The sequence below is a fragment of the Hyla sarda genome, chromosome 6 (assembly GCF_029499605.1).
Source record: "Hyla sarda isolate aHylSar1 chromosome 6, aHylSar1.hap1, whole genome shotgun sequence".
NCBI lineage: Eukaryota > Metazoa > Chordata > Amphibia > Anura > Hylidae > Hyla > Hyla sarda.
In genome coordinates, this window is record NC_079194.1 from 176,468,462 (window position 1) to 176,486,613 (window position 18,152).

At 41.8% G+C, this 18,152-nt stretch overlaps 1 protein-coding gene across 2 annotated transcripts in view; it reads right to left on the reverse strand.

The window, feature by feature from the left end:
* Nucleotides 1-683: 683 nt before the first annotated feature.
* The window catches only part of KARS1 (lysyl-tRNA synthetase 1), a 28,912-nt gene continuing 11,443 nt past the window's right edge, over nucleotides 684-18,152 (reverse strand). Inside the window, exons 2-15 of one of the 2 annotated variants that reach the window (XM_056525852.1) lie at nucleotides 16,939-17,112; nucleotides 16,055-16,181; nucleotides 15,583-15,745; nucleotides 14,023-14,116; nucleotides 10,253-10,439; nucleotides 6,011-6,136; nucleotides 5,809-5,928; nucleotides 5,579-5,741; nucleotides 4,079-4,252; nucleotides 3,888-3,973; nucleotides 3,661-3,746; nucleotides 3,431-3,557; nucleotides 960-1,103; nucleotides 684-876 (exon numbers count right to left, since the gene is read on the reverse strand). In XM_056525852.1, coding sequence (XP_056381827.1) covers nucleotides 796-876; nucleotides 960-1,103; nucleotides 3,431-3,557; nucleotides 3,661-3,746; nucleotides 3,888-3,973; nucleotides 4,079-4,252; nucleotides 5,579-5,741; nucleotides 5,809-5,928; nucleotides 6,011-6,136; nucleotides 10,253-10,439; nucleotides 14,023-14,116; nucleotides 15,583-15,745; nucleotides 16,055-16,181; nucleotides 16,939-17,072 — 1,812 coding nt within the window. In that variant the 5' untranslated portion in view covers nucleotides 17,073-17,112 and the 3' untranslated portion in view covers nucleotides 684-795. The remainder of the gene's footprint in view (nucleotides 877-959; nucleotides 1,104-3,430; nucleotides 3,558-3,660; nucleotides 3,747-3,887; nucleotides 3,974-4,078; nucleotides 4,253-5,578; nucleotides 5,742-5,808; nucleotides 5,929-6,010; nucleotides 6,137-10,252; nucleotides 10,440-14,022; nucleotides 14,117-15,582; nucleotides 15,746-16,054; nucleotides 16,182-16,938; nucleotides 17,113-18,152) is intronic. The other variant, XM_056525853.1, reaches the window with a different exon arrangement.

Here is an 18,152-nt window from a genome sequence, read left to right on the forward strand (position 1 = left end):
GCATCTGCTGAGATTTAAAGGAGTACTCCGGTGCACACTTTTTTCATTTTTTCCTGTCCGGGCTACAAAATAAAAGAAAACGCACTTTATCATACCTGCCAAAGAGCCCCCGGAGCTCCGGTACAGGTGTTCGGTCCCCAGGCTGTATTCTTCTTACTTCCGGTTAGCCCGGCACGTCACACGGAGCTTCAGCCTATCACCGGCCGCAGCAATGTCCCGCCTCGGCCAGTGATAGGCTGAAGCTCCGTGTGACGTGCCGGGCTAACCGGAAGTATAAAGAATACAGCCCGGGGACCGAACACCTGTACCGGAGCTCCGGGGGCTCGTTGGCAGGTAAGATAAAGTGTGTTTTCTTTTATTTTGCAGCCCGGATGGGATAACATGAAAAAAGTGTGCACCGGAGTACTCCTTTAAAAAAAAAAAAAAAAAAATCCCACTGCAACAGACATTTATGGACCCAGCCAAAGCAACTTCCTTTTTTCTTGCGGTTATACTGAGCTGTCCCTATAAAAGAATTCTTGACCTACTGTCTTTTCTTCAAAATGTTTGTTACTCTTGGCTAGCTCTTCCTATCTCTTTACATGCCTTATTTACATCTCATTGTGCTCATCAGTAGTTTCTTTCAGAATAGTAATTGTACTGATACAGCTTTCTTTGGATATCAAAACTCTGCACATTAAGACCACAGTTTATAGAATGTATTTTTTTCAGTATAAAGCAGCTTAGACCTGTAACACAGACAGAGCCCCTAACAAACACATATCAAACATCTTAAAAGCAGGAAAATCCCAAAAATTACACAGATGTCCCAGAGCTCTGGCTTGGTACAGATTCCTTCTTGTCTTCTGGCTTCATGGCTGGGAATAAGAGCACCTCCTGAAAAAATTAAAAGGTGAGTGTTAAACCCAAAGTTGCCTCACTGTAGACTATAAGCACAGAATGTTCTAACATGCTCATACCTTAATATTATTCGAGTCAGTTAGGAACATTGTCAGTCTATCAATACCCATGCCCCAGCCAGCAGTAGGTGGCAGGCCATATTCCAAGGCGGTACAGAAGTTGTCATCAATAAACATGGCTTCATCATCACCAGCTGCTTTGGCCTAGAGAAACAAGATAGCAGTTCACATAACAGATCTATGATTGTTCTCAAAGTTATGGTAGAATGATTAGACCGTCATTTGCAGAGGTCTGCATAAGTATCCCAGTAGGTGACAGAACCTTCACTATCAAACAGTTTTGAATATTGATACTGACAGGCTAACCTATGGCTGTATAAACTGACCAATTTTTAGTTATAGCACTATTGATGCCATACATAGAAACAAAGGCCTATCTAGTCTACCCAATATTCTATATAGCCTTATGTCTATCCCATGCATGATAAAACACCTTCACTGTATTTGCAGCTACCGCTTCTACAGGAAGGCTATTCCATGCATCCACTACTCTCTCAGTAAAGTACTACTTCCTCATATTACTGAATAAACCTTTGCCCCTCTAAATTAAAACTATGTCCTCTTGTGGTAGTTTCTCTTATATATCCTCTCCTCCTTTACCAGGTCTATTCCCTTTATGTACTTAAAAATATTTCTATCATATCCCTTCTGTCTTGTCTTTTAAGGTCCTTTAACCTTTCCTGACAAATTATATCCCAAAGTCTATGCAGTAGTTTAGTAGCTCTCAGTTCTTTTAAAAGAATCTACGTTATCTTGCTTACACCCCTCATATTTTGTGTAAATATTTAATTATATAATTTCATGTGACAACACTGAAGAAATGGCACTCTGCTACAATATAAAGTAGTGCACAGCCTGTATAACAGTGTTTAATGTTGTGTCCCCTCAAAATAACTCAACATACAGCCATTAAAGTCTAAACCTTGGCAACAAAAGTGAGTACACCACTAAGTGGAAATGCCCAAATCGGCCCAGCCTGTCAGTGCCACACACTGGATCAAATTGGTCTGTATGTCTGTCATCCTAGACGAAAGCCTCTTCTAAAGATGAAGCACAAGAAAGCCCAAAAAGTTTTTGGAAGACAAACTAAGTAAACGGATTACTGGAACCATGTCTTGTGGTCAGATGAGACCAAAATAAACTTATTTGTTTCAGATGGTGTCCAACCTGGCCATGCATGTCTCCAGACCTTAAAAAGGGTGCTCCGTCGCTATCCAAAGGATAGATGATTATATGTCTGATCGCGGGGGTCTGGCCGCTGGCGCACCCCAGTAATCCAGTGCACGGAGCGAACTCCGCTCCAGATGACCGGCGAACACAGCCGCCACATCCACTCCATTCGTGTCTATGGGAGGAGGCGTGACGGCTGTTTACTAGCCGTCATGCCCCCTCCCATAGACATGAATGGAGTGGGTGTGGCATGATGTACCCCTTTAAACCTATTGAGCATATGTGGGACATCCTAAAATGGAAGAATAGTGCAAGGTCTCTAACATCCACCAGCTCCATGATGTTGTCGAGGAGGAGGAGGAGAGAACTCCAGTGCCAACCTGTAAAGCTCTGGTGAACTCCATGCCAAAGAGGCTTAAAGGGGTTATCCAGGAATAGAAAAACAGAGCTACTTTCTTTTTAAAAATGCTCCCTGTCTTCAGGTTGGATGTGGTTCTGCAGCTCAGTTCCATTGAAGTGAATGGAGCCAAATGGCACACCCAACCTGGAGACAGACGTGGAGCTGTTTGTGAAAGAAATTAACTGTGTTTTTCTATTCCTGGATAACCCCTTTAAGGCTGGATTCAAACAGCAGAATTTTTGCACTGAATTCTGCATGAATTTATATCCAATACACTTTAATGGGATTCTGCTGTCCCATTCACACAGATTCTGCTGTCTTATTCATTCTGCTGCAGGAATTCCATTGAAGTGAATGGGCTATAAATTTATGTAGAATTTATGCGCATAAATTCTGCCGTGTGAATCCGGCCTAAGGCAGTTCTGGGAAAATAATGATGCCACACAAAATATTGACATTTTGGCCAAATTTGGACATTTCCATTTAGGAGTGTACTCACTTTTGTTGACAAGGTTTAGATCTTAACACTATTATACAGGCTGAGCAATCACTACTTTACATTGTAGCAGAATGTAATTTCTTCAGTGCTGTCACACAAAGATTTTTTTTATGCATTTACTTTTTACTTGTGAGAGGGAGACACTATATATATTTCTGGAGATCTGGTCTCCAGTACTGCATACAATACTTCAAGTGAGGTCTCACCAGTGCTACTATTACTTGGTATTATGCCATCAATTCACGTGATAGGAATAACCCTTTAAAAGGCAGATATGTCCACTTACACTACATTAATAGACAGGACCAAGACCACAAAACAAATCTTTGTAAAGTAAGGCAACATGCCATGGTGCATATATGACAAAGGGGTCCCACAAAAGTTTACATATTAGTATTTTACCTTAGCTTGGTCTTCAAAAAGCTCCCTCTGTCTGACTGGGTCATTCAGTTCAGTATATGCATTGCAGATCTCTTTCTTCATGATGAAAAGCTCAAACCTTTCTGTTAACCCCTTCTCAGATCGATGCCTTTTTGGATAAAAAAAAAAAATGTTAAAATGTCTATATAATTTACATAACGTTACAAAGGCAAACAGGTGCTGTAAGGAGGTAGTGATTGGTCAGAACTTACCATTTAGCAAGAGGGCTCATAATTTGTGGATGGTCACAGATAAAGGTTGGGTTAATGCAAGTTACTTCTAGGAACTCACCAACAAGCTTGAAAGAGAAAAAAACTAAAATAAACAAACAATATGAACCTTTATATAAATAGTCATGACAAAATATTAAGTATAAAGGGGGCAGCAATCATTAAATCTCTAGAATTGAAAAGTCTGACATCTATGATCCCTATTATACCTTGTCTAGTAGCCTTGCAGTTGTTCTAGGAGGGGGACACTCAACACCTTTTTCTGTGCAAATGTCATCCAGGAACTTGCGAGTTTCTGATTTAGAGGGGAAAAAAAAAATAAGTAAAAAAAATAAAAATAAATTATTGCCTCTATGAATCCAACAAAGAACAATTTTCAGACACCCTATATTGTTCCTACCTTCAGTGTCAAATTGGTCTGTCGGTGGGAGCTTCTTTCCCAGAACTTTTTCCAGTTCATGTACCATGCTGATTTTTCTGAATGGAGGTGTGAAGTCTATTTCCTGGGCTGGTCCTTCTGGACCCTCCGGATGGTATGTCACTTTATAACCACCAGTGATATGTTTAACCATTCCTGTGTGGTCAAAACGAAAACATAAGAAGCAAAAAAAATTAAATAAAATTAACACTCACCAACTTTGCAAAAGTTCATATTTGCAAAGTCATCCCGATAACCATGAATTGGTTTAAAAAAACAAAAAAATATTCTCTGATCACTATTTAAGATTTAAGGGGTATTCCAGAGAAATAACTACCCTTCCCTCCCTACCCTGCCCCCTTTCTCTATGTCTGTTCCCCTCCATGATGCACATTCTTGTGTCTGTCATACAAGAACCTGGTCACTCAGCCAAGCAGTGGCTGCTGTGGTGTCCACCTTAGCCACGAATTGGCTGAGCAGAAAGGTCCTTGTACAACACAAACACAAGGAAGTGAGGTGCAGAGGGGGTATTTCATTTTTTCTATTTAACTGTGCCCTGAGCATAGATAAACCTTGAAAAAACAACTCTCTGAAAAACTTATATGAAGTGAAGTTATAGGTCGACAAGGGAACAAAAGTGAAGTTTTTGGTTTATCCAGTCTGCAGCCATAATTATTTCTGTAAAGGCTTTTGGACTATTACACCTATCATAGGGTGTGGTCAGTCAGCTTTACAGACTTCAGAACAAAAATTTAGAAAAACCTCTTGCATAACTAAGCACATTTTCAGTTAAAGAGACCAAAATCTGTGTGACCATTGAATTACTATAACTAAATATATAATACTTAAGGTATATTTACACGCTGCAGACCTGTTACAGAAATAGCACAACTAAAAAAATGAGTTTAGCTTATTAAAATGTGTTTGTTTGCCTATCATTAAGGGCATGGTCAAACAGGGCATATCTGCAGCGTATTTCACATTGCGGATGTGCCGACTGCAGGCAAAGAGGGACCGCAAAGCAAGCTCCTGGCTGCGGCCAGCTAGCTCTGTGTGTCCGCTGTAGTGGCGGTTTTCCTGCTGTAGAAATCCTCCCCTACGAGTGGACAGTTACCCCAGCCACTGACTGAAGCTCGCTCTGCAGTCCCTCTTTGACTGCAGTCAGTACATCTGCAGCGCGAAATACACTGCGGATGCACCCGTGTGACCCTGCCCTTAAAGATAATTGAACAATAAAATGTCTAAACGTGATCTGCCACATAGTAAAATAGGGGAAGAATCATACAGACCTGTGCTGAGGAAAAGTTAACCAGTTGCCTATACCAACCAATCAGATTGTTTCTCTCTTTTATTTTTAAGAGGCCTTTTCAAAAATAAAAGTAGCAATCTGATTGGTTGCAATAGCAACCGTCAACTTTTCCTCTGCACAAGTTTTAATGTATCGCCACCATAGTCTCTTATGATGCTGTGTGTATTACATACCTGAAAGCAGCTTCTCTGTGATCTCCATGAGGTCATAGTAGTCGGCATAAGCCATGTAAAATTCACAGGTTGTGAACTCAGGATTATGAGTCAAGTCTATTCCTTCATTTCTGAACTGTCTGCCCACCTCGTAGACCCGGTCAATGCCGCCAACCACTAGCATCTGAACATATACACTAGTTATCAACAGTGTTTCATTTCAGACTGTAAGGGGAAGAACTGACAATTACCTTGTGATACAGTTCAGGGGCAATTCTCATGTACAAGTCCATGTCCAGCTCGTTGTGATGAGTGATGAACGGTTTAGCTACAGCACCTCCCGGAATAATATTCATCATTGGAGTCTCAATCTGTCAATATATGAGTTAATTAAATATCACTTCACAGCACCTGACAAATATAATCTATACACGTCACAAAGTAAATAGTTACCTCAAGGAATCCCAAATCATCCAAAAATCTGCGAAGGTAAGTGATAATTTTCGCTCTGGTAATAAACTTATGCCGTACATAGTCATTGAGAATGAGGTCCAGATAACGCTGACGGAATCTGGTCTCCTACAAAATAAAGGAGGAAGGCAAGTGAGGATTATTGGAAAACATGACAACTCAGCAGTGTATGAACACTTGTTCCTTGATAAATATGGGTGATAAAAAGTATGGGCACAACTACTCTTCTTTCAAAAGGTTGTTATAAACAGCTTTTATAAACCTCTGATTGGCAAAACTGTATACTTAACTGGTTAACGTCCAAGAAAGTGTATACACATCCTTGTGCCGTTAACTGTGTATGGCGCGGGCTTCTGACTCGAGTATGCGCCATACTGGCCGACCCCCAGCTGATTCCTGTAGCTGGGGGCCGCCATTAATAGCCGTCATGCGGCAATCAATTAACCCTTTAGATCGCCGCTGATCCACTTCTGAGGTAGCCGAAGGGCTTACCTCTCCTTTCTTCCTGGTCCCGGCTCTGTGATTGATAGAGCCTGGCTGAACCAGGCTTTATCAATGTAGCAGAGCGCACACAGATGAATGTAGTTCTATGGAACTACATTGATCTGTATGAGGAATCTAATGATTCCTTCTAAAAACCCCTTAAGGGGACTAAAGTTTAAAATAAAAATGGGAAATAAAAGTTTAACACAACACCCATTAACCCATTCCATATTAAAAGTTTAAATCACCCCCTTTTCCCAAATTCCATATAAAAAAACATGTGGTATCAACACGTGTGTAAATGTCCCAACTATAAAAACATAATGTTCATTAAACCGCAGGGTAAATAGCGTACACATGAAAAAATTGAGGTTTTTTGGTCACTTTGTATACCCTAAAAATAAAAAAGATATAGGGGTCAGAAGAGGACATTTTTAATCCTAATAATTTTCGTGCATAAAGTTAACAGAAGTAAAACAAAATCAAACCCATATAAGTTAGGTATAATTTTAATTGTTTGGACCTACAGAATAATTATAAGGTGTCATTTTTACCAAAAAATTGGGTAGTTCTGCGTAGAACCAGAAGGCCCCTAAAAGATAAAAAATGCCTCACAAATTAGCCCCATAAATATTTCACCGTAAATTTTGTGGTGAAATTATTGATGTCATTACAAAGTAAAATTGGTGGCGCAAAAAACAAGCCCTCATGTGGGTCTGTAAGTGGAAAATTGAAAGCTTTATGATTTTTAGAAGGTCTGTAGTTTTTTTTTTTGTTTTTTTTTTTACATATAATCAAACAAGGAGATTTTTTAGGCTTACCATAAAATCTCTCTATCAAAGGATCCATTGGGGGACACAGACCATGGGTGTATGCTGCTGTCTCTAGGAGGCTTGACACTATGGCAACAGAAAAGGTGGCTCCTCCCAGCAGGGTATACCCACCAACAGGCACCTGAGGTAATCAGTTTTAGTCCCAGAACAATAGGAGAAGACCGACAGGTCAAGAGAAAAACCACAAACTGTCCGAGCAACAAGAAGAAAAAGGTAACTGAACACACCCTCGGACACAACTGAAATAGGAACACCAGAAAAAGGGTGGGAGCTGTGTCCCCCAATGGATCCTTTGAGAAAGATTTTATGGTAAGCATAAAAATCTCCTTTTCTCTATCGGCTCCATTGGGAGACACAGACCATGGGACGTACCAAAGCCGTCCCTTGGGTGGGCAAGGAAATCAGTCAGGTGGACGGCTGGACCACCACCAACTGCAACACCTTACGGACCAGAGGAGCATCAGCTGATGCAAAGGTATGAATCTGGTAGGACCTTGTGAAAGTGTGCAAAGACGACCACGCGGACGCCTTACAGAACTGCAAGGCTGAAGCCACGTAGCGGAGGGCCCAGGATGCCCCGAAAAACGGGTGGAATGAGCAAAATCCCTGAAGGGTGGGATCTTCCCCTTGTAGTGGTAAGCTTCCGAAATAGCAGACCGGTTCCACCGAAAAATGGTGGCCGTAGAAGCAGGTTGTCCTGTACGACGACCTTCCGGAAAAACAAAAAAGGGAGTCACACTGCCGAAAAGAAAGAGTGACTGAGAGGCAAGTCCGAACAGCCCTCACCACAACCAAGTGGTAGAGCAAACCAGGGATGAGAAGAGGCCGGACAAAAGGACGATGTCCTAATTGAGATGAAAAAGTCAAAACCATATCTGGTACGAAGGACGGACCTGGACGGAAAACAAACAACTTGTCCTGGTATACCACCAGGAAGGGAGAACGGCAGGAGAGAGCTGCCAGCTCTTACACCCTCCTAACAAACGGAAGAGCAATAAGGAATGCCACCTTCCGGGGAAGGAGGCGAAGAGAAATGTCCCTGAGAGGTTCAAAAAGGGGGGCCTTGCAGGGCATCTAATACCAAGTGCAAGTCCCAAGGGAAAAAAGGGGACTGCTAAGGAGGGGCAGCTTGTGCCACTCCCTGAACTAGGTTCGGACATGACAATTGAACACCAGAGGACGTTGAAAAAGAATGGAAACGTCCGAACCTTTGACCCCTAAGGGAGCTGAAAGCCAACCACAACCGGAGAAAAAGGCTGAGTTTCACACCAACAGAAATAAGACCGCCAGGTTTGGTGGTAAATCTTTGCAGAGGAAGGCTTGTGAGCCCTCAGCATGGTGCGAACCACTTGGGAAGAGAAACCGCAAGTCCTCAGAACCGCTGTCTCAACCGCCCCAACGCTTTGGTTGTGGCGGGACATAGACACCTACATAAGAGACTATACCTCTAAGAGGTAAGTAATGTGCAAAATAGAAGCACCACCAAAAATACAGAAAAAATTATGCACAAATGAATAACTAAACAATAAATGGAAGAAAGTTAACAAAATCTTTATTGAAGTATATCATTAATTAAAAGACGATAGCACAAATACATAATAAAAACAAGGCACCAGAAAATACTACAGATGGGTAGGTGAGGACTGGAACTGAGTATAGAGAGGTAATGAATATAGATGTAAATACAAGGTCAAAGGGCAATCAAAGTATATGTCAGAGGTGGAGACACACCAAATGGCTGCTGAACGCAAGCACGAGAGCAGGGAGAGAATAAGCAAAAGGGATCAAACCCAATGACCAGAGGGAACAAATATGCCAGACCTTACCTACCAACCCCAACGATCGTTTCACCACTAAATGGCTTCCTCAGGGGGTGTGGCTATCCTACCTTCTCACTGGCCTTATATGCAGAGGTCCACGCCTGGAGCGCCCCAGAGGTTGCAAACACCTCCGGATGTAGGGACCACTCACCTTGGACAGCTGAGGACCGGCTGAGAAAGACGACATCCCAGAGACGCCCAAAATGAAGATCGCTGAGATGGCCGGAAACCTGAGTTCCGCCCAGAAGGGAATTTCCCAAGAAGCAAGCAAAGAAAGAATTGCCCTAGGCCCCAACATGTTGAAGGGGAAAAGGGCTTCTCAGGGGACCAAGGCCCCAGACCGGCCGGTCCTTGAAAACACCTCCCCAGCCCGACAGACTGGCAGGGAGGGGCAGGAGGGAGCTCCCCCGAAAAGGCAGGGGGGAAACAAAGCCACCATAGAAGGGACCGACAAGACTGTCGCACATTCCTAAAACTAGGAAAATAATAAAAACATAAGAACTCCAGACCATGTCCACCTCCTTAAGACACTAAGCTAAAAACTGATTAGCTCAGGTGCCTGTGGGCGGGTATATCCTGCTGGGAGGAGCAGACTTTTCTGTTGCCATAGTGTGAAGCCTCCTAGAGACAGCAGCATACACCCATGGTCTGTGTCCCCCAATGGAGCCGATAGAGAAAACTGGATTTTCAAAGGCTGTTTATGGGGGCTTTGTTTGGAAAACAAATCAGCTGGGATGCCTTGTGGAGTGAGCCTATATATATATTTGAACAGATAAGCTGCAAGCTCCATCTGAGATTCAAATCTGGGAATACTCAAAGCATATGCCTGAAATGGAAAGAAGAAAAAACAGAACCTTAGCCAGCAGTAATGAGTGTTAACACTGGCAATATACCGACACAACACGGTAGATTCAAATGTAATTCAAGTGCAAAGTCTTATTGTGAACAGTAACCAGTTACATTCCAGCCTTTATTTTGTTAGTAAAAATTAGTTAATAAAAGCTGGTGTTAGATTGGTCGTCAGGGGCAACACTTTTTTTTTCTTTTAAACCCAGTCTAGTACATAATTTCTAATGAGTTTCCCTTACCTTGTCTTTCAAACCAAAGTGCAGATGTGGTAACATATGTAGACAAGGTGACAGCAGGGTCATTTCTTTGGGTATGATGCTCAGTTCTCCCTTTTTGGTTTTGCCAGGGTTTCCCTTCACTCCAATAATATCTCCACGTCGTAACTTGTTGTTTACTGCAATGAATTCCTCCTCGGATTTGTAAAATCTGAAATAAAAAATAAAAAATTAGTCTTAAGTTTCAGCTAATAAGTAACACTGCATTCTTCCAATTGTTGCCTTAGGAACTGTCTTCCATCATATACCAGCAGGAATTGAATCTAGTTCCTTAAGGGAATGTAATAGAATATTTTGTGGCCTGCTGCCCTATTAACCTATTCACACCTTGGCCTATTTTGACCGTAACCTCTTTAGGGCACAGTGTTTATTGGCCTGGTTGACACATCTATTTTATCATAAGTTATTTTGACATCCACAGCCATGTGAGGACTTTTTTATTGCATGACCAATTAAACTTTGTAATGACACCTTTTATTTTACCATTAAACGTATAGTAAAGCAAAAAAACTAACTTATTTCTCTGATATCTGAACAGCCTTCACTCAACGCCTGTGAAGTGAGAGCTGCTCCTGCTCTCGCTTCACAGTCCCTTAACACTCAAAAGCGTACATGTGCCCTCTTGTGTTTATGACCAGGCGCCAGGGCGTACATGTACATTGTGTCATATAGTGGTTAAATGGCCAAGGCCCATTTTTCAAATGACATGTCTTTTTATGTGGTAATAACTTTGGAATGCTTATACTTATCCAAGATTGTTTTTTTCAAGACATATTGTACTTTATCTTAGTGATATTCTGAGGGACATATTGGAAGTTTTTTGTGAAAAACACCATTATTTGGTAAAGATTTTGGAAAAATATGCATTTTTCAAGATTTAAAACTCCCTACTTATTAGAAAAATTCATGCCACATAAATTAGTTATTCATTTGCATCTACATCATGTTGGCATCATTTATCACCCTTTTACTTTTTTAAGAAGTCAGAAGGTTCACATATTTAGCAGCAAATAAAATAACCTGCCTATTTTAACCCCTTGGGGACAGAGCCCATTTTGACCCTAAGGACCAGAGCATTTTTTGCAATTCTGAGCACTGTCACTTCAAGCATTAATAACTCTGGGATGCTTGTACTTATGAATTTGATTTAGAGATAATTTGATTTAGAGATAGTTTTTTCGTGACATTCTACTTTATGTTAGTGGTAAATTTCCGTCGATACTTGCACCATCTTTGTGAAAAATGCCAAAATTTCATGAAAAATTTTAAAATTTAGCATTTTTTACACTAACATGTTCTTGTAGACCCATATTTTTTATTTTTACAAGGGGTAAAAGGAGAAAAAGCGCCCCAAAATATGTAACCCAATTTCTCCCGAGTAAGGAAATACCTCATATGTTGATGTAAAATGCTTTGTGGGCGCACTAGAGGGCTCAGAAGAGAAGGAGTGACAATGGGATTTTGGAGAGCGAATTTTGCTGAAATGTTTCAGAAAGCCCCCATGGTGCCAGAACAGCAAAAAACACCCCACATGACATACCATTAGGGAAACTACACCCCTCAAGGAACATAAGTAGAGATGAGCGAACTTACAGTAAATTTGATTCGTCACAAACTTCTCGGCAGTTGATCACTTATCCTGCATAAATTAGTTCAGCTTTCAGGTGCTCCGGTGGGCTGGAAAAGGTGGATACAGCCCTAGGAGACTCTTTCCTAGGAATGTATCCACCTTTTCCAGCCCACCGGAGCACCTGAAGGCTGAACTAAATTACGCAGGATAAGTCAACTGCCGAGCCGAGAAGTTCGTGACGAATCAAATTTACTGTAAGTTCGCTCATCTCTAAACATAAGGGGTACAGTGAGCCTTTGTGTTTAAGTTGGACATGAAAATAAAATTATTTTTATTTATTTATTTTTTTACTAAAATGCTGTTGTAACCCCAAATTTTTCATGTTCACAAGGGTAATAGGTGAAAATGTCCCCCAACATTTTAAACCACATTTCTGTTGAGTAAGGAAATACCTCATATGTGGATGTAAAGTGATCTGCGGGTGCACTAGAGGGCTCAAAAGGGAGGGAGGGAGCGACACTGGGCTTTTGGAAAGCAAATTTTGCTGAAATGGATTTTGGGGGGGCATGTCACACTTAGGAAGCCCCCATGGTGCCAGAACAGCAAAAAACACCCAGCACACTATTTGGGAAACTACACCTCTCAAGGAACGTAACAAGGGGTACAGGGAGCATTTACACCCCACTGGCGTTTGACAGATCTTTGTAACAGTGGGCTGTGCAAATGAAAAATTACATTTTTCCTTTTTGACGGACCACTGTTTCAAAAATCTGTCAGTCACATGTGGGGTGTTAAAGGCTCACTATACCCCTTGTTGCGTTCCGTGAGGGGTGTAGTTTCCAAAATAGGGTCACATGTGGGTATTTTTCTCTCTTTTTTTTTTTTTTTTTCAAATGTACATGGAGCTCTCTCACTCCTGAGCCTTGTTGTGCGCCCACAGAGCATTTTACGCCCACATATGGGGTATTTCCGTACTTGGGAGAAATTGTGTTACAAATTTTGTGGGCCTTTATTTCCTTTTACCTCTTATAAAAATGAAGTATGGGGTAACACCAGCACGTTAGTATAAAAAATATTTTTTTTACAATAACAGGCTAGTGTAGACCCCAACTTTACCTTTTCATAAGGGGTTAAAACACCCCTCCCTCCTCCCCCCACAAATTTGTAGCGCAATTTCTCCCGAGTACGGAGATACTAAACTGTTGCCTTGAAATAAGACAAGGCTCTGAAGTGAGAGCGCCATGCGCATTTGAGGCCTAAATTAGGGATTTTCATAGGGGTGTAACCAGATGCAAGCGTTACACTTGCTTCCTCCACCAAAAATACTGTAAGTCAGTTTCCCCCAAACAGGGTGCCTTCAGCTATTGCAAAACTCACCACATGCCTGGACAGTCAATGGCTGTCCAGCAATACTGGGAGATATTATTTTGCAACAGCTGGAGGCTCCATTTTAGAAAAACTGATGTACAAGACGTTTTTCATTTTTATTTGGGGAGGGTGGGGCGACAGTGTACATGTAGTGTTTTACTCTTTATTGAGGGTTAATGTTGTGTTTTTAGGGTACATTCACACGGGCCAGGGTTTAAAATTAGCAGCATCTCAAACTTGAAGCGGGAAACTTGCTGTAAACCCCCACCCCTGTGAATATACCCTGCAGACCGTGCATGCTGGGGATGCCGCACCCTGTAGACTGTGCATGCCGCCCCTAGATGTCCCTATTTTCCGGGCTATCGGGTCATCAGAAACCCGATCAGCCTGGAATCGCCGATCTGAATTGATCGGCGATTTCAGCAGGCATTCCGTTCCGATCCCCATCTGGCTAGCGGCGGTGATCAAAAATCCCTCGGGCGTACAGGTACGTCCTTGGTCCTTAAGTACCAGGACGCAAGGGCATATCCATACGCCTGTGGTCCCCAACAGGTTAAAAACTGCACCCTTCAAAGTATTTAGAATCACATTTAAGAAGTTTACTAACACTTAAGGTGTTTTGCTTTTATTAAATTTTTCCGATATATCCCAAACAATTCTTTTGATCAGGGCCATTTGGATGAGACTAGCTGATGACATGGTGTCATGCCTGCAGATTATATATAATTTTGTTTAGCTCATGTTATGTCTTTAGCAACACTCATATTCAACATCACAATGTTTACTTGGGACTTACTTAGAGTTGGCCATAACCTGCAATTTCATCCCTTCCCCACGAAGGTCATAAAAGATTAGCTTGGCACCGGAGATACGTTTCGCATGGATTCTGCCTAAAAAAAGAAAAGTAAAAAACAGGTTGTCATAAAAAAAAAAAAAAAAATTGCTGATTTAAATGCAGAATTTATTACACAACTGAATACAGATGAAGAACCCCTTTAAAGTGAAACTCTAAAGTTTTTTGTAAGATCGTGCGTGGAAAGACACGTTCATGCTAGGCAGTACTTTTGTCTTGGCAACCATAAGATGCTCAGTGAATTTTGTACACAAGTCCATTACTAATTAATAGGACTCCTGCACGGCACCACTGAGCGTCAGATGGCTGCCCAGCATGGACTATGTTTCTCCATGCCCAATCTCAAAATCAGGCAGGAGTTGAACGTGAGAGATCCTTTAAGCTAAATGGAGTGCTGCATTCACTTAAGTGCAGTTATTGAGGGCAATAACATGGGAGTTAAATCCTTATGATTTATATGACAAATCTTTCTGTCCACTATCTATAACAGACCAAGGTTGAGTGGGGACATGTAAGGTCAACTTAAGTTGTGCCTAAATAGTTTCATGATTATAAAAATAATCGCTACAGGCAAAACTGATCTGGTATGTCATGCCTAGTGCATAGCCAGGGAATCTGTGTCTCATGCGTTACCCCATAGAATATAAAACGTGGTATAACAATGTACAATGATCCCTCAACTTACAATGGCCTCAACATACAATAGATTCAACATACAATGGTCTTTTCTGGACCATCGTAAGTTGAAACCAGACTCAACATACAATGTACAGACAGTGCAGATCTGTGAAAAGAGTAAATTGCTGGAAGATTAGAATGGGCATTCACTGGTAAAACCCCTGTATTACTGAAGTGTATGCACTGACTGATGTATGGTAGCGCCCCCCTACAGTACAGGGAGGTATTACATGTTCTGTCCTCTTTACCTGTGTCAGTGTTACCTGCTCCTTTGGACACCAGGTGATGGCAGCTCCATTTTACTTTTTTAGGACATTGCGTGTACTGTACAGGATCCTGAAGAAGCTCCTGTCCTCTACATAGACCAGTGTTTCCCAAGCAGGGAGCCTCCAGCTGTTGCAAAACTACAACTCCTAGCATGCCCGGACAGCCAAAGGCTGTCAGGGCATGCTGGGAGTTGTAGTTTTGCAACAGCTGGAGGCTTCCTGCTTGGGAAACACTGACAGACAGTGATTTACAGCTCCCAGCAGATCTTTCTTACATTTATATGAGGACTTGCTTTATCTGTATCAGTTATCTACTTATTTTTGTTTAATCCTCACTTTTTCCTATTTGTTGATGACATTTTGGTGCGTTTAGAACCAATTAACAGGTTTCCATAGAGTTCTGGTCTCAACATACAATGGTTTCAACATACAATGGTCGTCCCGGAACCAATTAATATTGTAACTTGAGGTACCACTGTATAGGTTTTGCCAGGTGTGTTTCTTTAAGACTGTACACATGTAAATATTGATTTCTTCTAGACAATAAGGGTAAACTCACCAGTTACAGTGACTACTTCCTCCAAATGGTCACCAACCTGCAGGTCATTGTATTTCTGGATGAATTCAGTGAGAGACATCTGAACATGGAATTTATGTGGATAAGGATCATCCTTGGTGCCTTTTAGCTGCTGGATAGCTTGGGTTCTGATTTTGTAATATTGCTAAAATGAGAAAAATAAAACAAAAAATATATTTCCTTCCTTGGCTACACTAATATCACAGAGACCTAGGGGGAGATTAAGCAAAACCTATGCAGAGGAAAAGTTCACCAGTTGCCCTTAGTAACCAATAAGATTGCTTCTTTCATTCTTGATAAATCTCCCACTCAAGTATCTGATATAAGTCTATGTCAGCTATCTTCAGCTGTTGCAAAATGACAACTCCCAGAATGCCATGACTACCGGGGCCTGCCAGAAACTGCAGGGAAATGTCATTTTTCAACAGCCTGAGATTACAGATCTAGAACTTACATTGGGGTCAAGAGTTTCCTCATCCACCACCTCTGCTTCTGTTTTCTCGATTTTCTCATTTTGATCTTTTTGTTTTGCTTCTTTTTCAGCCGCCTTTTTTTCAGCTTTCATTCGTCGTTTGAGCTCACTGGAAAATACATAAAAAACATTTGAAGAGTGTTATAAGCATACTGCAAATTCAATGTAGCACTGAATTAAAATTGCTACATAGTATATATACTAAGGAAATGCTCAAACAAAAATCATAGAAAGAGCTTTCAGCTGCTGCAGGGGCAGACTGGCACCTTGTTGGGCTTTTTAAAATCCCTGCCTGACCGCCAGCACTAAGAAGGAGTCCGATGAAGACCGGGCGCCTGTCATAACGGCGATTTAAGCAGGCAGCCTGGGCATATTTAAGAAAAATGATTTTGCAGGAATACCCCTTTCATACAAATTTAAACAGATATACACCTTTTTGGGAATGTTTTTATATTTACTGTTTTTAGATCTTTAAATATGATATATAGGAAATGTTATGTTTTCAATGTTAATGATTTTTTTTTTTTTTTTTTTTACTTGAACACGCAATGACTTGTACAAAACACTGCATTACCTCTGTATTACAGAGTATTGTTTTTAATTGTCATCATATTGCTCCATCTTCATTTCAGGGGAGATCAGGTGACAGAGCTCCCTCCCTTTCCTGACTTCTTCCATATATTTACAGTGGATTTCAGGAAGATGTTAAGGACCTTCCATGTAAGCAACTACCCAGTATATTAGTAAAGTATGTCAGCTGACTGGCATTTAAAAAAAAAAAAAAAAAAAACTGTCTGTGGCTATCAGGCAGGAGGTTCACGAAGAAAAAAAAGTTGGTGGGGCACATAGAAATAGGAGGCACCAACCTCTTTCTCCCATGAAGCGCCTGGTCCGTGTAGAGAGAAGACAAATTAGAGAGATGTTTTCCAAGGATATGCTCCTTTAGTGCTCTCGGTGCCCAAACTGGGCCCCTAAATAGCCTGAGGAGAGCTTGTGCCATCACAGCACATAACTCCTAACACTCGAAGTTGCGTTACCACCTAACAGGAAGACAACAAGACGAAACACATTATTGATGATCAAAGCATCAATGTACAACAACAGAACACAAACTTAAAAAGGAGAACTCCAGAATATAAAAATTGTCCTCCATACTGCCGGAAAAAAAAAAAATATGTACATACCTTCCTTCGCTCCCCCGGGGCCTCCAGTAACCGGCTCTGGTCTCCGCCGTGATCCTCTTCCTGGTTGCCGGTGGTCGGCGAGTCATACTGCGCTCAGCCAATCACCGCCCGCAGCAAAGTCCCGACTCGGCCGACGATAGGCTGAGCGGCAGTGTGATGTTTTCGGCCCCGGCAGCAGGTGCCGGTGTAGTGAAGAATTTTGTGTCCTGAAGCGTTCTCACACTGCCGCTCAGCCTATCGCCGGCCGAGTCGGGACTTCCCTGCGGTCAGTGATTGGCTGAGCCCAGTATGACTCGCCGACCACCGGCAACCAGGAAGACGATCGCATCGGAGACCGGAGACGGTTACCTGAGGCCCCATGGGAACGAATGAAGGTATGTACATCTTTATTTTTTTATGCCGGCAGTATGGAGGACAATTTTTATATTCTGGAGTTCTCCTTTAACCAGTTAAGAAAAAATTTGTTATTTTAAGAGAAAAACAAAAAAGGTGAAAAATCATAGTGCACACGCAAAAATACCAGTGTTACTTAAAAGAGAAGGGAGCTACAATCCGACCTCATAACAATGTACCCACTCCCCATTATGCTTAGACGGTATGTTGAAAAACGGTAGGGAAAATCTGTTGTAATAGTAGATAGAAGTAAGTAGAAGTAAGGGAAAGGAAAGTTGGAGGAAAGTGCCCCCTAACACTAAACGCTGTATCCCTCTAGACCCACCTCCTTAACAGCACGGCCTCAAACATTGAGACAGTCCCAGACTTAAAGGGGTACTCCGCTGCTCAGCGTTTGGAACAAACTGTTCCAAACGCTAGACTCGGCAGCTCGTGATGTCATAGGCCCGCCCCTCATGACCACACCCCACCCCCTCAATGCAAGTCATGACATCATGAGAGGG